The following is a 16,945-nucleotide window of genomic DNA, read 5'->3' as shown; positions in this document are numbered from 1 at the left end:
ATTCAGGAAATTAAACCTTTCAAGTTATAAGCTTAAAAGCACTAGCCATAAAAAAGCAATAGCAATTCCTTGTAAAATCTCAGAAGCAAAGTGTTTGGGGAGTTGAGAGGAATGGGGCGGGAGAGTAGTAAGAGCAAGATGTCCACAGCTCAGCCCCCAATGCCTAGTCAATGCAATATTATGCAGCATTTGCAAATGTGTTTGCAGACTTTATACAGCCTATTTTCTGGGCTCAGAGGGCTGATTTTTTAAATAAGAAAAGCATGCCCATACTCTTGAAAACAAAGTAATTCTTCATGCCACGTAAAACAAATGTTCAGAATCCCTTTAGGACTAAACAGCCAAAAAACATTCTCAATGGAGAATCATGTACCTATTTAAGTTCCACACACATAAAAAAAACCTGAGTGTTAAGACTTCTGGTGCTCACACCTCACCAACCTCAGAAATAGCCTGTTTTAATAACATTAGGCATGTAGTACTTCAAACTGGCTTTCTTCATTAAGCTTTCAGGACCCAAGAGAGATACTTGCAGGAGGGCGGGGTAGAATGGAGACCAAATTGACTGCACATAGCTCAGTGCCAACAATTTCAAAAGCGACTCACACTTTCAGCAGCTCAATGGTAACCGGAAGTGATCTTGTCCTGCCGACAGTGCCGTTGTCCTCAAAGGAGCCTTCGTTCTCAAACAGCAGTGAGTGTGCCCTGTGTGAGCCTTCGGCAGGCGGTGTTGCTGGCAGGGGGCTCGTCAGCGCCTGCTGGATGCGAATGTGCAGCGGGAGCTGGGGGAGCCGAGAAGGCATGCGGGGCTCTCCAAAGCCCTGCTCGGCCAGCCTCTTGCCCGCGTCCAGAGTTGAGAGCCACTCTTGCTGGGTCTCTGCCCGTAGTTCTGCAGAAAGGGGAGGCTCTGACCCATGGATGGAGGTAGGCGGTGGAACAAGTGGGGACTCTGCAGGAATGTGAGAGGGCAGAGGTGGTGAAGGAGAAAGTGGTGGGTAAGGTGGTATCATGTGTGCCGGTATTGAGGAAGGGTAGGACAATGTCATCCTGTCATTAGGCGACTTGGGAGTAGCGGCTGACTCAAGGGATGAAGACACATTTAATGGGATGCCTCTCTTGGGAGGCAACGGTGGAGAAGGCTTCAACAAAACTGTGCCACTACTGATAGCTTGAGACAATTCAGCTGAAAGAGAAGAAAGGAATACCTGTTACTTGTGGTTAGAGCATACCCTCTGATCACAGAAAGGGGATCTAGACCGGTGATTGAAGCAAGGCAAATTCTGGAGAGACGGAGGCAGCAACGTGTTTTGGACCACTCAGATACTTCATCAGGGAGTTTCAAATACAGAAGTTATTTTGTTACACTGTTTCCACTTTCCTACGGTAGAAGGAAAGTGGAGACAAGTATAACAAGAAACTGAACTTCCGTATTTTAAACTTTTCCTGAAGGAACCACTCAGCTAAGCTGTATTTAAAACTCCCTGACAAATGACTTCAGCGGTCCGAAACACGTTGGATATATAGGGCTGTCTTCAACTGTCCTGCTTAGAGGAGACCCAATGAGTCATGTCTGTTAACTTCAATGGGTCCACTCTGAGTAGGACTAGTATTGAATATCCCCCTAAACCTTTTCTCCTACCCATTTGCCTGGGATTTCCCCTTTATGCTGCACATTCTGGAGAGAAGCAGGACATTTCAGCATGCTCATCACTTACCCAATGGAAAACAATTTGGCAAACACCTGCAGGTCATTGGTAGAAATGGGGCAGAGAACCAGTGAAGTTGAATAGATAATGAAGGTATTTGTAAAGTTTTTTTTATGGCACTCACCTTTTAACTGATTTTTTTTAAAAAAAAACACTCATATTTTAGCTGCTGCTTAAACTGTTAATTTACAGGGGTTTACTTTTAATGTTTTATTGGCCTGGTTCACTAAACCATGGTTTATGAAACCATGGTCTACTAAATCATGGTTTGCTTGATAATCTGAACCCTTCTCAGTGGCTTAACTCTTTATTGCAAGCCATTTTCTTTTGTTGACTTACAAACCTTGGATTATTTTAACTATGGTTTGGCATGATGTGCAAAACCATCACCCATCATTAACCATGGTTTGTTTGCCTAACTTAACCTAGATGTTCACCCAACTACAAAGGCAGGAGGCAAGACCAGCAAGAAAACAAAACAAACTTTGAAGACACAGGCTATGGTTTCTTTGATAATCTGTGGGACAACTCTTGATTAACTCGTGGTTTGTTAAACAAGCCATGGCTTAAAGCAGCCTTCTCCAACTTGGTGCCCTCCACATATTTTGGACTACAACTCCCACTAATCCCTACTAGCACAGCCATGATGTCTTGTGAGAGTTTTACGCTTAAAAAGGTGTGGCATAAATGCATTTAATAAATAATAAAAGCTATTCAACTTGGATCCGGGTTCAAAACCATTATAGAATAGTATTGTGAAGTCACTCGCTCAGCCTCAGCTGTTCACCCCATCTCAAAAAAATAAGAAAAAGCAACAACCTATATTTTAAAATGTCAATTTGCAATTGCACATACAGCAAACATTGGATTTCCGCCCATTATTCTACAGGCTGGGTATCTGTTTTAGCAAGTTAGATTATGACAATGAAGGATTCCAATGTGTTTATGTAGTCAGTATGAAATGTCAGATGAATATTTGTTGGCAGCCACTCCTCTCATTTTTCTGCCTTCACACAGATGGCCATAAATAAGAGACAGGAAATCTGAGGCCCTCCAGATGTTGATGGGTGATGGACTTGCATAATCACTGGCCATGTTGGCTGGTGCTAATGCAAATTGGAGCCCACAACATCTGGAATGAACCAGGTTCCCCATTGCTGCCATAAACTCTTTTACTATCTGATTGTGACAGGGACTGTTGATGGACGTTACTGCGATAAAGATAAGCAAACAGTAGTACTTGCTGCGGAGGAAGGAATTCATTCTGGAAACTGCAGGGTCTATGATTCTGTGTATCTTGGGGGCCAATCTTTAACATATGAATGAATGAATGTTTATTTTGGTCCATGACCAGTATCTTAACATAGCAAAACATGGTTTTGCAAGTCAATGCTAAATCAGAGGGAAATCACTTGAACTGAGAAGGTGGTAACTTCATAGGACCAGCTTCTGTAGACTGAAGCAAGATTTCAAGTTACACAGAATCTCCTTTCACATATAACAGGTAGCCAAAAGTGTATGGCTATATCAATGGGGGAGAGGAGGGGAGAAAGGAATGGCTTCCAAACATTTGCTCCCTTTGTGCTGTTAGGTGTGAGCCTGCCAAGTCAATCTCTTGTTATCCATCCATAAGCATTTTCTTAGTACAGAGAAAGAGAGCACTAAGCTTTCTGTCTCTCTCAGGGGATTTTCTATATCAGATCAAGATCTACACCTAGAGCTCAAATTGTGAAGAGTTCCTCCCTCTAACAGCCCAAACAGGTTCTAGGGAAAAGAGAGGCTACACCCTGACACTCCCATACCCATTTTTTTCCTTTTACACATGTATTGACTCAACTAGAAGATCACATGCACATCCAAACCACCACCTCAATATTCTAATATGGATGGATGGATGCATTCTGCATATATTAACATGAAGGGCTGGGTCATCTCCTTGCTTACTGTATTGACCAATGGCACCAGGAGTCAACAGAGCTGTTTCCTGTTTGTTTGTTTTGGTAAAGCATGTTTTGCTTCCCTATAGTTTTATTCACAGGCGTACCATATTTATTTCCATGGGATGGGGTGACCCATCGCTGTATTATCTAAGTCAGTCTTTCCGACTTGTTGCCCTCCAGATGTTGCTGGATTCAAACTGCACCAGCACCAGCCAGCATTCACTCATTCACTCATTCAAAATATTTACACACCACTCAATCATTAGCATTTCAAAGCGGTGTAAATAAAAATAAAACATACAGAGAATAAAACAATCAAAAATTATCACAAAACCAGACAGAAACCCAAACACTCATTAAATTGCCTGCTGGAATCAGAAAGTCTTTGTAATGTGCCTGAACTTCTGCAAAGAGGGTGCCTGTCTAATCTCAGTTGGGAGGGAGTTTTATAGGCTTGGGCCCACAACACTGGATGCATGGCTTCTAATAGTTACAAACGGTGCATCTGAGTCATGAGGGACCACTAGCAGTTACTCCCCCAAACATCTCAGTAATTGGTCAGGTAAATAAGGGATCAGGCAGTCTTTAAGATATCCTGGACCTAAGTAGGGCCTTATAAATTAATACAAGAACTTTGAAACTGGCCCAGTAACAAATGGGCTGCCAGTATAAGCTTTGAAACGCTGCTGTTATGTGCTGGCAGTAGTCTGTCCCCATCTACAGTCTAGTTACAGCATAACAAACGGTCAGGAATTAGGGGACATGGAGTCCAACATCTGGAGAGCACTTGGTTCAGGAAAAGTGACCAAAACTATACTTAAGAAGCTCAAATAGTTTGTTTCTTAATCTGGGAAGGCTTGTCATTGGGGGGGGGGGTGTAGAAAATTTATAGAAATAGACCAAGAGGAGCAGTACTGTTGCCAGCCAGAAGAGCCAGCCAGAAGAGCCAGCCAGAGAAAATAGGCAAACAGCTTCTCTAACAGGAGTGAAATGGAAATGAACTGACTTCAAGTTGATCGCGACTTATGGCGACCCTATGAATAGGTTAGTGGCATTCAAAGGTGGTTTACCATTGCCTCTCACTGCGGCTGAGAGGCAGTGACTGGCCCAAGATCACCCAGTGAGCTTCATGGCTATGTGGGGATTCAAACCCTGGTCTCCCAGGTCGTGTCCAACACTGTAACCACTACACCACACTGGCTCTCCCTAACAGGAGTAGGCAGAAGGTAAATTGTGTTTGTGATAGATTGCTAGGCGATTTGTGGTAGATCCGCAAGGTTTCTGACTTCCAACTATTTAACAATAGCAACAACAAAAAGGCCTCCCCCTCCCCGCAAAAGAAAAAAGAATCAGGCTGCCGAACAAAGAAAGCTTGGGGGAAATAAAAATGGATTTTTGTGTGAATGGAGTAAGAGGTCAATTCTGGTACTAAAAACAAACTCTTGGGCTGAGCTCTGTTCCTGAATTTTAAATGCACCCTCCTCCACAAGTCGCTATCTGGCATCTGGCTCCTGTTGGTGGATCTCAAAGTTCTATTTTAAAAAAAAAGAACAACCCACAAGCCAGAGGTCTGCTCACCCACTTTAGGAGGCACTTTGATAGGCAGTGTTTCGATTGTTAAAATTGTTTAGAAATTGAAGGCTCTCCTAGGCTCAGATTGAGGAGAGACGTTTCTGTTGGATCTCAGTGATCTTAGCTGCCCCTGGCATCAGTATGATGAAGGACTCTATGGCTGATCTTATGGCATGGTTCAAACCAGACACTATCCAACCTCAGAAACATAGCCTGGATCCAAGAAATGCCAGGCTGTGAAGCACTTCCATACCGTAACCAGAATGTAAGGAGCTGCTGAACAGAGCCGAAGCCTTGCCTGCAGCTCTGGGCCAACTGGCTTCCGTGAACCAAAGTTAGGATAAAGCTAAGGAATCCCTCACTTGATGAGTGCAAAGTGAGTTTTTGCTGCTGCAGCCAAAGAAAGTCTTTGGTCATGGTCTGGGGTGGGAACACTTGCTTCAAAGGTATGCAATGTATGTAATTGCTTTTAAATGTTTTAGATGTTGTAAAGGGGTTTAAATAGCTTTTAAACAGGCTTTCGTTTTATTTTAAATTACATTGTTTTAACATTTTTATGTTTGCCACCCTGGGCTACTTCAGGAAGCAGGGCGGGACAGAAGATAAATAAATAAATAAAATGTCAGGAAAACATTGAATGGTCTGGATTGGAGAATACTCCTACTCTGAAGGAGTTCAGGCTTCCCCCGGGCAACTTGTGCCCACTTACCCCTCAGGCCCATTCCCCTCCATTTTAGGGGCACTGACTATGAGACACATCTATACACATGGCCCCTGATGGATCAATCAGTTTCTATCTTTGGAGGTCTATTGTAGTGTCCCCCCACAAACATAAACACACACACTTCAGTCAGTCCTGGGTGCTATCTTGTCAAGTCCCTCCTTGTTGGTTTATATTTATGCTCTCCCATCCCTTACTATGTGATCATAAGATAGGGCTTTGCAAGTTAAGACAGTACAGAACTTCCTGTAGTCACTGCCTTGGTTTGTCAGAAACAAAAGCAACATGACACTTCACAATGCAAGTACATGTGTCCTCAGAGGAGGATTGAGAAATCTACCTCACACTCACACTGCAAATTCTCAGCAGGTGAGCAGGAACAGGTGCAGGTTCACAAGATCTGCTTACATTTTCCTCCTCCTTCTCCCCACACCCTCAAACCGCAAATGTTGAGAGTGTCTTCCCTACCACTGCCGGGCTGTAAGTGCTACAGACGTTCTTTCTGTACATTATATTTTGTTACATTCCTTTGCCCTCCCTCCTTCCAAATACAGCAAAAAAGGAAGGAGGGGAGCCCCCAAAAATGCTCCAGCCAGAGAGGGGGGACCCTAAAGGTGCTAAACCAGCAAACAGCAGAGAGTAAAAGATGAGAAATGCAACTTAGTGAAAACTAAACACTAAAAACCTTTCAAGAACTTAAACTGGTTGTCCTTTTCTTTTTGGTTGTCCTTTTTAATTTCTGTATTTGGCCAGCATCATGCAAAGTGTTCTTTTGTTTACTTTGAGCAGATATATGTATGTAGCTGGAACTGCTTTTTAATATGTTTTAAACCCTTTTTTAAAAGATGTTTTAACGCTTTAAAAATGTTTTAAAAGATGTTTTGTTTTAATATCTTTTAAAGTCTGCTTTAATGACGTCTTTAATGCTTTTGTTTGCCACCCTGGGCTTCTATTAGGAGGAAGGGCGGGATATAAATCTAATAAATAAACAATACAGTAAACAGTTCTTTTCGTATTTTGGAATTCACTTTGTAATTTATTTTAATGGTGTTTATATACATACTTTTGCAGATTGCCCTTGACAAAGAGTTGTACCAATATCTGAAACACGTTGGGCTACAATAAAAATTTCTCATACTTTACTTTCTGCTGTTTGCTGGTTTGGCACCTTGAGGGCCTCCCTCTCTCTGGCTGGACCATTTCCAAATACCCCAAGTGAGCAGCTTAATTATATTCCTTGAAACTGAGTTAAGAGACACACTGATATACAGTGCCTTGCAAAAGTAAGTTTCTTACAAATATTTCCCAACATAAAACCAATGTCACCTTACAATAATTGATTCTGAGTTTCAGTGTTTCAAAATAAAATATACAGAACGAAATTACAATGTAAAATTAGTAATTCAGTAATACAAGAGCATTGGTCAGGGATGTGAGTACTTTTGCAAGGCACTGTATGCAGACCTGGCTTAGGTCCTATGTCCCTCACCCCTTCTTTACTCTATACAAAGCGATCACAAAAATATTTTGCTAAGAGTTCTAAAACCTGGCCATCACCTAGAGGGAGAATAGTTGGAAATCCCATGTGCACACTCTGTACTTCAACTATGAGAACTATACAAGTTTTGTTTTTATCTTGTCAAGTCACTTTGAGACTTTTCCTTTTGTATAGAGTCTAAGTGTCATAAATATTAATATCAGACAGACCTGCGCCATGATCAGACATAGCTTGTGATGAGTTGTACTGTGCACGTGATGCATGTCCACAGTCTTTGCTGTGCACATGGTGCATTTCCACAGTCTGACATAGCAGGTACCTGTTGTTTGGCATGGAACTGGGGCGCTAGGAGTTGTCTGGAGGCATGGCGGCAATGCCAAAAGAACAGCAAACTCTTTACAGCTAACAAAGGAGACTCATTGTTCCTGATGTTACCCAGGAGAGTCACCTACTGACAAGAGGCTTTGGAGGTTTAGGACTCTCTCACTCACTCACACACACACACACACTCACATTCTGTCTCTCTCACTCACTCACACACATACACACACACAGCCCTTTATGATGATCTTATATGCACCAGTTTTATTGCTATGTTAAACTTGTCTTTGGAAAAATCTCCTGAAATACTTACAAAAGTATAAAAAGAAATGGAAGATATGTCAGATGGCCCAGCAAGTCAAATGATGGGAGTGACCCACGAGTATGTAGAGCCCAAATGCACACAAAATCCATTCAGAAAAATAAAAGATCCAGACTGGGTGTGACCTGATCCACTCCCATTTAGTAATGAATGGACAAAACAAAACAAGGAGTGGAACAATTATCTCAGCATAACACTTCCTGCATTTGACTAAATGGCCCACATGAAGTTATTCCACAATAAAGTTGTTAATCTAAGGACCGATACAGACATTATTTTATTTGAATGGCTAGACTGATTTTGAATGGCTAGTCTGGGTTTCTCTTTTATTATTATTTAAGACCCAATGTGTGTGTGGCAATTTTTATTGGGACCACAGCATGCAGGAAATGGAAGGTTTAACCATTCCCCCCCCCAAGCCATGATGAAAGTCAGACATCCACACTGCAATTTGCTTTAGGATAAAGACTCCTGGTCAGGCGCTTTTTTCCTAATACGAATTGCTGCATGGCAGCTAGGGAAGGAAAGGTTAAACCTCCCTTCTTTCACATGCTGTGGTCCCAATGAAAATGGGGGGGGGGGGAGGCACATCGGGCATTTAAAAAAAAAAAAGATGTGGCTGGTAGCCAAGCAATTCATGTGCATTTTGGCCCTAAGGTGCAAAAGGACCCTGTTTTTGCTGCTACAACAAACCACTCTGAAATTTGTCACTAAAATATATAAGAGACATGCAAGAGAAAGAAGCTCTTTCGCACTTTAGACATTTATACAATGGAACGCCTTTTCGCCTTTCTGGCAACATTGGTGGACTACTATAATAGACTATTGCACACAAGGAACTAATGTTATGTTGATCTGAGAATTCAACAGGAAGGTGGACTTACACTTTCATTTAGTATCAAGTGCACTTTTTCAGGCACTTGTGAATTGACACACTCTGAAATCCACTATCCGTTATCCCCCTTATTCTGTCAGTATTGCTCTGCACAAAGTAGTGTTCATTTCCCTTTGGGGACAGGCCATAGCTGAGGGGTTGACCACATGCGGAAGGTCTCAGGGTCAATCTCTGGCATCTCCAGGTAGGACTGAAATCCAGGACAGCCATTGCCAGTCAGCGTTGACAACACTGAGCTAGATGGACTAATGGCCTGACTCTACATAAGGCATCTTCCTAGGCTCCCATCAGTTAGTGTGGGAGGAAAAGTTGAAAACTGAACTATTTTTATTTATTTTTTCTGGTCATTTGCCTTCAGGCTTCTTTCCATCCACATTGAACTAGTATCAATTACAACTGCAGTAAGAATTAAAGAGAGACCTGCATGATATGTACACAAAGAAGAGCCACTTACCTATTAACGGGTTGCTATTCCTATTAACTGGCTTGGGAGGCGGGACAGGGGGTTGCTTAGCCGATGTTGCGTTGGTAGTGTTCACCGTAGCAGCAGTGCGAGCATTTGTGAGAGTGGAGGGCACAGTCCTGGGGGCTGGGGAAGGAGTGGAAACATTGACTCCTTTCTCTGTGCTGGTGGTAGCTGCAATTGTGGAGGAAGGCATAGTCCTTGCCGTGCTGCTGGGAGGGCCAAGATCCCTCGCCTGCATATCGCTTGTCTCCTGAGAAGAGGATGACAAAGGGCGTTTTGGAGGAAGCAGAGGTTGCTTAGGAACCTGAGAGTCATGATAATGATGATGATGATGTTCCACTTCTGAACCAGGATGGTTGCCATATGTTCCTGCAACTAAGCATATTTTTTAATTGTATTATAGGAATACCTAGAAAAGAACATCTCATATCATATCAGGGTACAACCTATTAGATCATTTGTATTGTTAAAAGAAAGCCATATATTTTTAAAGTATTTTTATCTGCCCATTTTAGACAAGGCAGTATGTCCTTTACATCCTTGAAGAGCGGGCTGTAACACCTAAGAGACCCATTCATCTTCCTGTAGTCAATGAAGGTTTTGACCACAGCTTGCTTCAAATACTTTCTCCCTCTACTGCAGCCTTCCCCAATCTGGTATCCTCCAGATATTTCAGGTTCCAGCTCCCATCAGCCCAAGTAAGCATGGCCGAAACATCTAGTGGACAGGTTGGGGAAATAGATGAGTGTCTACAAAAACTAGGCCATTCTAAACCAGTTAGTCTTAAGGTGCCTCACACCTCTGTCCTTTGGGAGCTACAGACCTAGAGTATATCCAGGTGGCAGTTTTTGCACCCCTGATTGGACACCGCAGCTGTAAGTTCCCACCCAGGACATCTCCAGCACATGGAGCTCAGAAACCAACATGGAGTGTGTAGATACCACAGTCCATGCTGGTCTCTGGCAGCCATGTAGACCAGGAAGAACCTACATGGGCAGAAACATCCTGCAGGTCTGTCTGTCTGTCTGATATGGTTAAAAGATGGCAACAATTTCCAGCTCCTGTATTTAAAACAAGGGGAACCTCCAGATGTTGGGACTTCATGATCCCTGACAACTGGGCATGCTGGCTGGGGCTGATGGGAGTTGGAATCTGTCAGCACCTGGAGGCCCCAAAGCTTCCCCATCCCTGATTTAGAATTTCTAACTGGCTATTCTTTTGGAATTTAAGCACTTAAGAAAACCAATGAGTAATTTTATAATACAGCATCCCTATCTATCCCTTGGTCCAGTGATAGGATCCCTGCACCCCACAAGTCCTTAGACTCAGGCACTGAATATACAGGCATATATGAATGCACATCCTGCCACAATCAACATTTTGCTAGTGAAAATATCAAACAAGAGAACAGGTTAAGTTAAGATTAGGACAGCAAATAGAGAACACAATGAAGTTAATGTAAGAGCAGCTCTATTGGATCAGACCACAGGTCCATTATTCCATCTCTTAGTGACAATTAATTGACTCTAAGAAGTCCACCATCAGGGCATAAAGGCAACGGCTTTCATCTACTGTTGTCCCCTAGCAGCTGATCTTTAATGATTTACTGCTTCTGAACACTGCAGTTTTCATCATAACTAACAGCCCTCAATAGGGAATGCCTTCCATGAATGTGCTCAATCCCTCTTCAAGCCGCATAGGTCAGGATCCACCAATATAACTTCATAAATTAAAGGTGCATAATGGCAGGGGGTGATGGTGATGCAACTAGGCCATGCAAGCTGCATGCATCATCCATGCACTTTTAGAAAAAGCAAGCTGTTTGCATGGGCTCTGGTGAAACACGTATACCTCCCCCTCTCCAACCTTTTGCTTTTAGCCATGCTGCAATCAAGGGAGCCAGGAGGTGGCAGTAGCACAATCTCCAAGATAAGGGACTGTGGGCTGGGCAAGAGCAGCAGTTTAGCCCGGGTTTACTGGCAAGAGAGAAGGAAGAAGATAAGGAAAGAGTATATTTTAAGAACTGCTAATGTATTAATGTTCCATTAAATGGTAACATTCCTCAAATCATTTAGATTCTTTTTTAAGAAAACCCGTTGGCATATACCTTTACTTTGTACATCGCTCAGAGTGGCTGGGTCTCCAGCCAGATGGGCGATAAATAAATCGCATAAATAAATAAATAAATGTACTTTGGCAAGGGGGGAAAATGCCAGTGGCAGCAGGGCAGGGGTGGGGGTTGTGATGTTCCTGCTTATAGTGTAAATATGGTAAGTGCTGTTTATATAGAAAACATATGGTAAGTGGAGTGAAAGAGGAGGGGGGAGTACATGAGCTGTAGAATGCTGGATGATTGGCTGAGCGTTTAAATGGCTGGGAGTATAAATGGAAGAATGACAGTTGAATCTGGGTGGATGTTGGGAGTGTGGAGAAAGAAGTGTTTGAGGGTGGAGGTCAGGAGTGTGGAGAAAGAGGGAGTTGGAGTTCTGATTAATAATAAGTCAAAACAGCTAGACTGGTGAGGACTCGAGAGAGGGCCTTCTCAGTTGTGGCCCCCACCCTATGGAATTCTCTCCCAAATGATCTATGCCATGCCCCGTCTATAATGAGCTTCCGCCGGACCCTGAAGACCTGGTTTTTTAGGCAGGCTTTTGGAACGGGCTAGTTTTACTGTGTTTTTAAATTTTTTACTGTTTTATATATTGTTTTATCGTGTACGTCGCCCAGAGTGGCTGGCCAACCAGCCAGATGGGCGACTAACAAATCTCATAATAAAATAAATAAAAATAAATAAAGTACAAAACAGGAATAGATGAAACCATACGCTTGTGAAACATTCTAAAACTAATCTTGTTATTTCTGATATTTAATAAATACTTATTTGGTTTACCAAAGGCCTGGTCCTTGGCTGGGGGATATACATACCAGAAGGGAGGGCAAGGTAATTACCAAGGCTGAACAGAAACAGTATCTAATGGTGGCAGCAGTGAAGGGAGGAATAATAACAATTCAAGTATCCAGAGCAACCCAGAGTTGTATGCGTTATCTATAAAGATACAAGGGGGTTGGGAACAGCATAAGCACGCAGTCACAAAAGTAACCAGCTAGAGAGAGACTCAGGCAAAGTCTCTGGGAGTATTGGTTATAGGACGTGACTGGTGGTGCTGCCTAGCAGGGGGATCTAGTGAGATCTGTGCTAGAGCGGAGTGAGAAACCATATAAAGGACGGTCCGGACTGGTGGTATCCCTAGTGGTGCCTAGTGAAAGGCAGTAGCCACAAGCAGGTGGGAACCTGACAGGGAGAACCAGGGGAGGACGTCACAGGGGTGTTGCTAGACCAACTTCCCTCATCCCTGACCATTCATAATGATGGCTGCAGCAGATAGGAGCTGGGATATCCGGAGAGCCAGAGGTTTCCCATCCCTGCAAGAAGAGATGTGAGTGAAGAAAACAACTTGGGCACAAAGACAGCAGACCCTACATCTTTGGTGGGCCACGGGCAAACAAGCAACGTATTATTATTGTTTGGGTTTCTTGCTTTTAGGTTTAGGAAATCTGGCTGCCCTCACTTCATGGCACAGCAAGGTTGCAGTGTGCCAGCAACGCATTTGGGGGCCCTCCTGCTCATTCTGCTAAGCTAAGCACTGGACTTCTACCTCCTGCCCTAGTCCTGCCCTGATGGCACCACCAACTTCAAGAGCTTTCTAAAAGTGAACTGTCAGCTAGAAGTTCCACGTTTTTGCAAGGGGGACGGTTAGTCAGGAAGAGGACCATCTTCACAATTCTCCGTCCTCGTTTCCACCTACCAATGGAACACTACTCCAAAGAGTTCTGAATATGCATTAAACTATTGTCCATAAAATTGGAGAGAGGGGGGAGGGCCTCATTAGAAAGCTTTTGCAGATATTTACTTAATGCATAGGAAAGGAAGTATGAAGGTTTCTCCCAATTCCCAAACTAGAGTTCAGTTTGAAGACTGGCACTCACCAGCATTGTGTGGGTAGGAGGAGACAGCACGGCTGATAATAGGAGAGATAAACTGGGTGGGGCTAAACCTTTGGAAGTGAAGGTATGAGTAGCTTGTGACAGAATGAGGAAATCCCATGGGTGGGAGCGCTCCACAGAAGAGACCCAAAACTGGTATTTTCACAACGAGAAACTGGCATGTAACGAAAAACATTTATCAGACAGCTCACCACTCCTGCATCCCACATTCTCACCTTGCAGTGTCTTTGGCTCCTCAAATGGAACGGGCTTCTTAAGGCTTGATCTTTTTCCAGTCTCTTCCTCCAGGTGCGTGAGGTTGACAATCCCAGAACAGTCAATGGGGATAGTATGTCCATTTTTCAAGGCGGTGTGGCTGAATTTGTCTGGCTCCTCTCCATCTGTTTTGGTTGTAGAGAGAGATTAAATTTTAAAAATACATTAGGGAAAGCACAGATCTGAAGATCAAGCTGGAAAAGTGGCCAGGAAGGAAGAGTTAGAGCAATAGTTAGAGCTCTGTACATACCATGTAGCAATAGGCCTGCTACCAAAACACTGAGTTTGCAGATGGTGGCTATGGATTAAATATTAGTGGTTCAGGTTTAAAGTTAGGAACAAGCCACGTCTAAATATTTTTAATTAAAAAGGATCAGTGACGGGGATTGTGACATTAAAGAAAAATCACGTTTGATCCACCTGTCATGATAAAAGGGATTAAAATGAAGTGTGCCTTCAATTATATATTGTATTATCATTTATATCAGGGATGCGGAACCAGTGGCTCTTCAGATGTTGTTGGACTCCCATTCTCATCAGCCCTAACCAGCACGCCCAATGGTCAGGAAGGATGGGAGGTGAACGCCAACAACATCTGGAAGGCCACAGCTTCCCCATTCCTGATTTTTTTTTATTCTTTGTAAGCTGTCACAAGGGTCTCTGTGTTGGTTGTAATGTCTCAGTGCAATCTTAGGCATGTTTCCTTAGCAAGTCCCTTTAAACAGTGGGGCTTCTTCCTAGTGACTGAGTTTTAGATTGCAGCTCTAGTTATTTAGCACACACATAGACAACTTTTTAAAAGAATGGTATAGAATCGGCATCATGCTTATTAAAAAACAATACAAGGGAAAGATAATATTTTGAAACATACACATCTATCAAATCGAAACTAATATAGTACAGCATATCCTGGAGGACGGAATGCCACATATATTCATTGGTGTAGCCCTTCTTGTTTTCTAACATATTTTTCTCCAACACAGTGAAAGGCTGAGGGCCCTATTTATTAAGACCTGACGTAGCAAGGTACAAAGGAATGCAGTCACACTGCAATTTATAGAGCTATCCAGCTTAGGTCTCAAGAATTCTAACTAAAAAGCCAAACACACTCAGAGACACATCAGACAGCAAAACCAACGAATGCATAAGATGCCTCTAGCCTTTGACAAAGGTGAGTATATACAATAAGAAAATAGTTTCTTCATACTGTTTGAGCCTCAACATCTGAACTCTAAAGCTGAAATTCTCAGTGCCAATTTCAGTCAGGAAGGAAGGAAGAGCCCCCTGGACAGCTACATCAGAGATCTCCAATCCAGGGAGAATTAAACATAAAGGGTTGAAACCAACATTAGTCATACTCAAGAGGAGACCCATTGAAATTGTTGTTGTTATGTGCCTCCAAGTCGACCGTGACTTATGGCGACCCTATGAATCAGCGAGCTCCAAGAGCATCTGTCATGAACCACCTTGTTCAGATCTTGTAAGTTCAACCCATTGACATTAATGAACATTATTTATTTGGGTCCATCAATTTCAATGGGCTCCGTGGCGCAGAGAGGTAAGCGGCGGTAACGCAGCCAAAGCTCTGCTCATGGCCGGAGTTCGATTCCAACGAAAGGAGGAAGTCGAATCTCCGGTAAAAGGGGTCGAGGTCCACTCAGCCTTCCATCCATCCGTGGTCGGTAAAATGAGTACCCGGCATATGCTGGGGGGTAAAGAAAGGCCAGGGAAGGAACTGGCAATCCCACCCCATATATATGGTCTGCCTAGTAAACGTTGCAAGACATCACCCTAAGAGTTGGAAACGACTCGCACTAGAAGTGCAGGGACACCTTTACCTTTTTTTCCTCTGAATAGAGCATAGTTAGATACAACCCAAATACAGCAAGATGCATCATATTGTTGAAACACCAAAGTGGTCCAAAATACAGTTTCAAAATAATTTCAGAATAAATATGTTATAATCTCATTAAGCCATTTGATTCAAGATTCAAGCATCTGTGCAAAAACCAAAAACACACAGAAAAATTGTTTGCTCATTGAAAAAAAGGGTCACCTTGATACTCTACAATTTACTGGAATCTCATGCAGAACAAAAGACCCACCTCATTACACTGCCAAATAGTTCCAGGTCATAAGGACACAAATAGAGGCAGAAATATGGACTAAAATAAGGTGTCCAACCCAACTTGTATTTTTAAACTACATCAGAAAAAAACTCTTCTAAATTGATAACAAGATGGCAATTTATTCAAGCTAAGCTGCACAATATAAACAATGTTCTGACCAGTGCTAGAGGAAGCTTGGAGCTAGAGCAGAGGCAGCTAACTTTTCATGGTCTGAGGACTGCATTGAGGTTTGGCTAACTCTACAAAGGTCACATGCCAGTGGTGGGTGTGGCCAAGGCTGGTGTGGCTAAAGCAGCCAATACACACTAATCTCATACACATACAGATCACACACCACAAATTCATCTCCTAACCCAACACTGCAATAGGTGGAAAAACAGGGTTGGAAAACCCTTCACTTACAAAAGCATCTCTTCACCCTCTTGTCATGGCATCATTCCAAGGAGGCCATAAAGTTCAGGAAACCGGAATGAGTGTTCCTTCCTACTCCCCGAGCTTCTAAGATCTTCCAGCAATGATGCTGGGCCGGCACCAAAGGGTGGCCAGGTCAGGCTCTGGCCAAGGGCCCCTGCAACCCAGGGGGCCTCTGAGGGGCCCCTTGTTAGGGTGGGAGAGTAGCACTCCCCTTCCGCGATCCAGGCAGGGTCCCTGCTGCGGATTGCAGGGAGGGAGCTTCCAGGCCACCCGCCCGTTCACTTGCTCCACCTTCCTGTCTTCTGCTGCCGCGGGGGCATCAGCCCCTTATAGAAGCCTCCGACGCCATCTTTGCTGATTGCAGCTCTGCACACGCAGCACGTACAGCAGTAGAAAACAGGAGAGAGGTAGGTGGAACAGGCAGGTGCCACGCACCCACAGCAGGCTGGAGCCCAAGGGCCCAGTCATGCCTGGCACAGGCCCCTGAAATGGTGTCATTGAGGAACCCAAAGTTGGCTAAGGCCTGATGGGCCACTAGAAGCAAATTTGCAGGCCACATCTGGCCTGAGCTAGAGATGCATACTACCACCTTTGGAGGTCAGAAGATACTGGGCCAGAGATTCTAATGTATTAAAATCAATCAGTGGCTATGTTATCCCACTAAAGCTATCACAATCTCTCTAGGATGTTTAGATGCAGAG

General features: G+C 43.5%; 1 protein-coding gene across 10 annotated transcripts in view; it reads right to left on the bottom strand.

Moving 5' to 3' along the window:
- Nucleotides 1-16,945, bottom strand: part of PHACTR4 (phosphatase and actin regulator 4) — a 118,308-nt gene that overhangs the window by 14,278 nt on the left and 87,085 nt on the right. For 9 of the 10 annotated variants that reach the window (XM_061596285.1, XM_061596292.1, XM_061596287.1 and 6 more), the window contains 3 exons: nucleotides 13,662-13,826; nucleotides 9,430-9,816; nucleotides 607-1,183 (listed from right to left, as the gene is read on the bottom strand). In XM_061596285.1, coding sequence (XP_061452269.1) covers nucleotides 607-1,183; nucleotides 9,430-9,816; nucleotides 13,662-13,826 — 1,129 coding nt within the window. The remainder of the gene's footprint in view (nucleotides 1-606; nucleotides 1,184-9,429; nucleotides 9,817-13,661; nucleotides 13,827-16,945) is intronic. The other variant, XM_061596284.1, reaches the window with a different exon arrangement.

The sequence above is a fragment of the Rhineura floridana genome, chromosome 15 (genome assembly GCF_030035675.1).
Source record: "Rhineura floridana isolate rRhiFlo1 chromosome 15, rRhiFlo1.hap2, whole genome shotgun sequence".
In the NCBI taxonomy this organism is placed as follows: Eukaryota; Metazoa; Chordata; class Lepidosauria; order Squamata; family Rhineuridae; genus Rhineura; species Rhineura floridana.
Note: the sequence above shows the minus strand (reverse complement) of the source record. Positions and strands in the feature narration are given on the sequence as shown.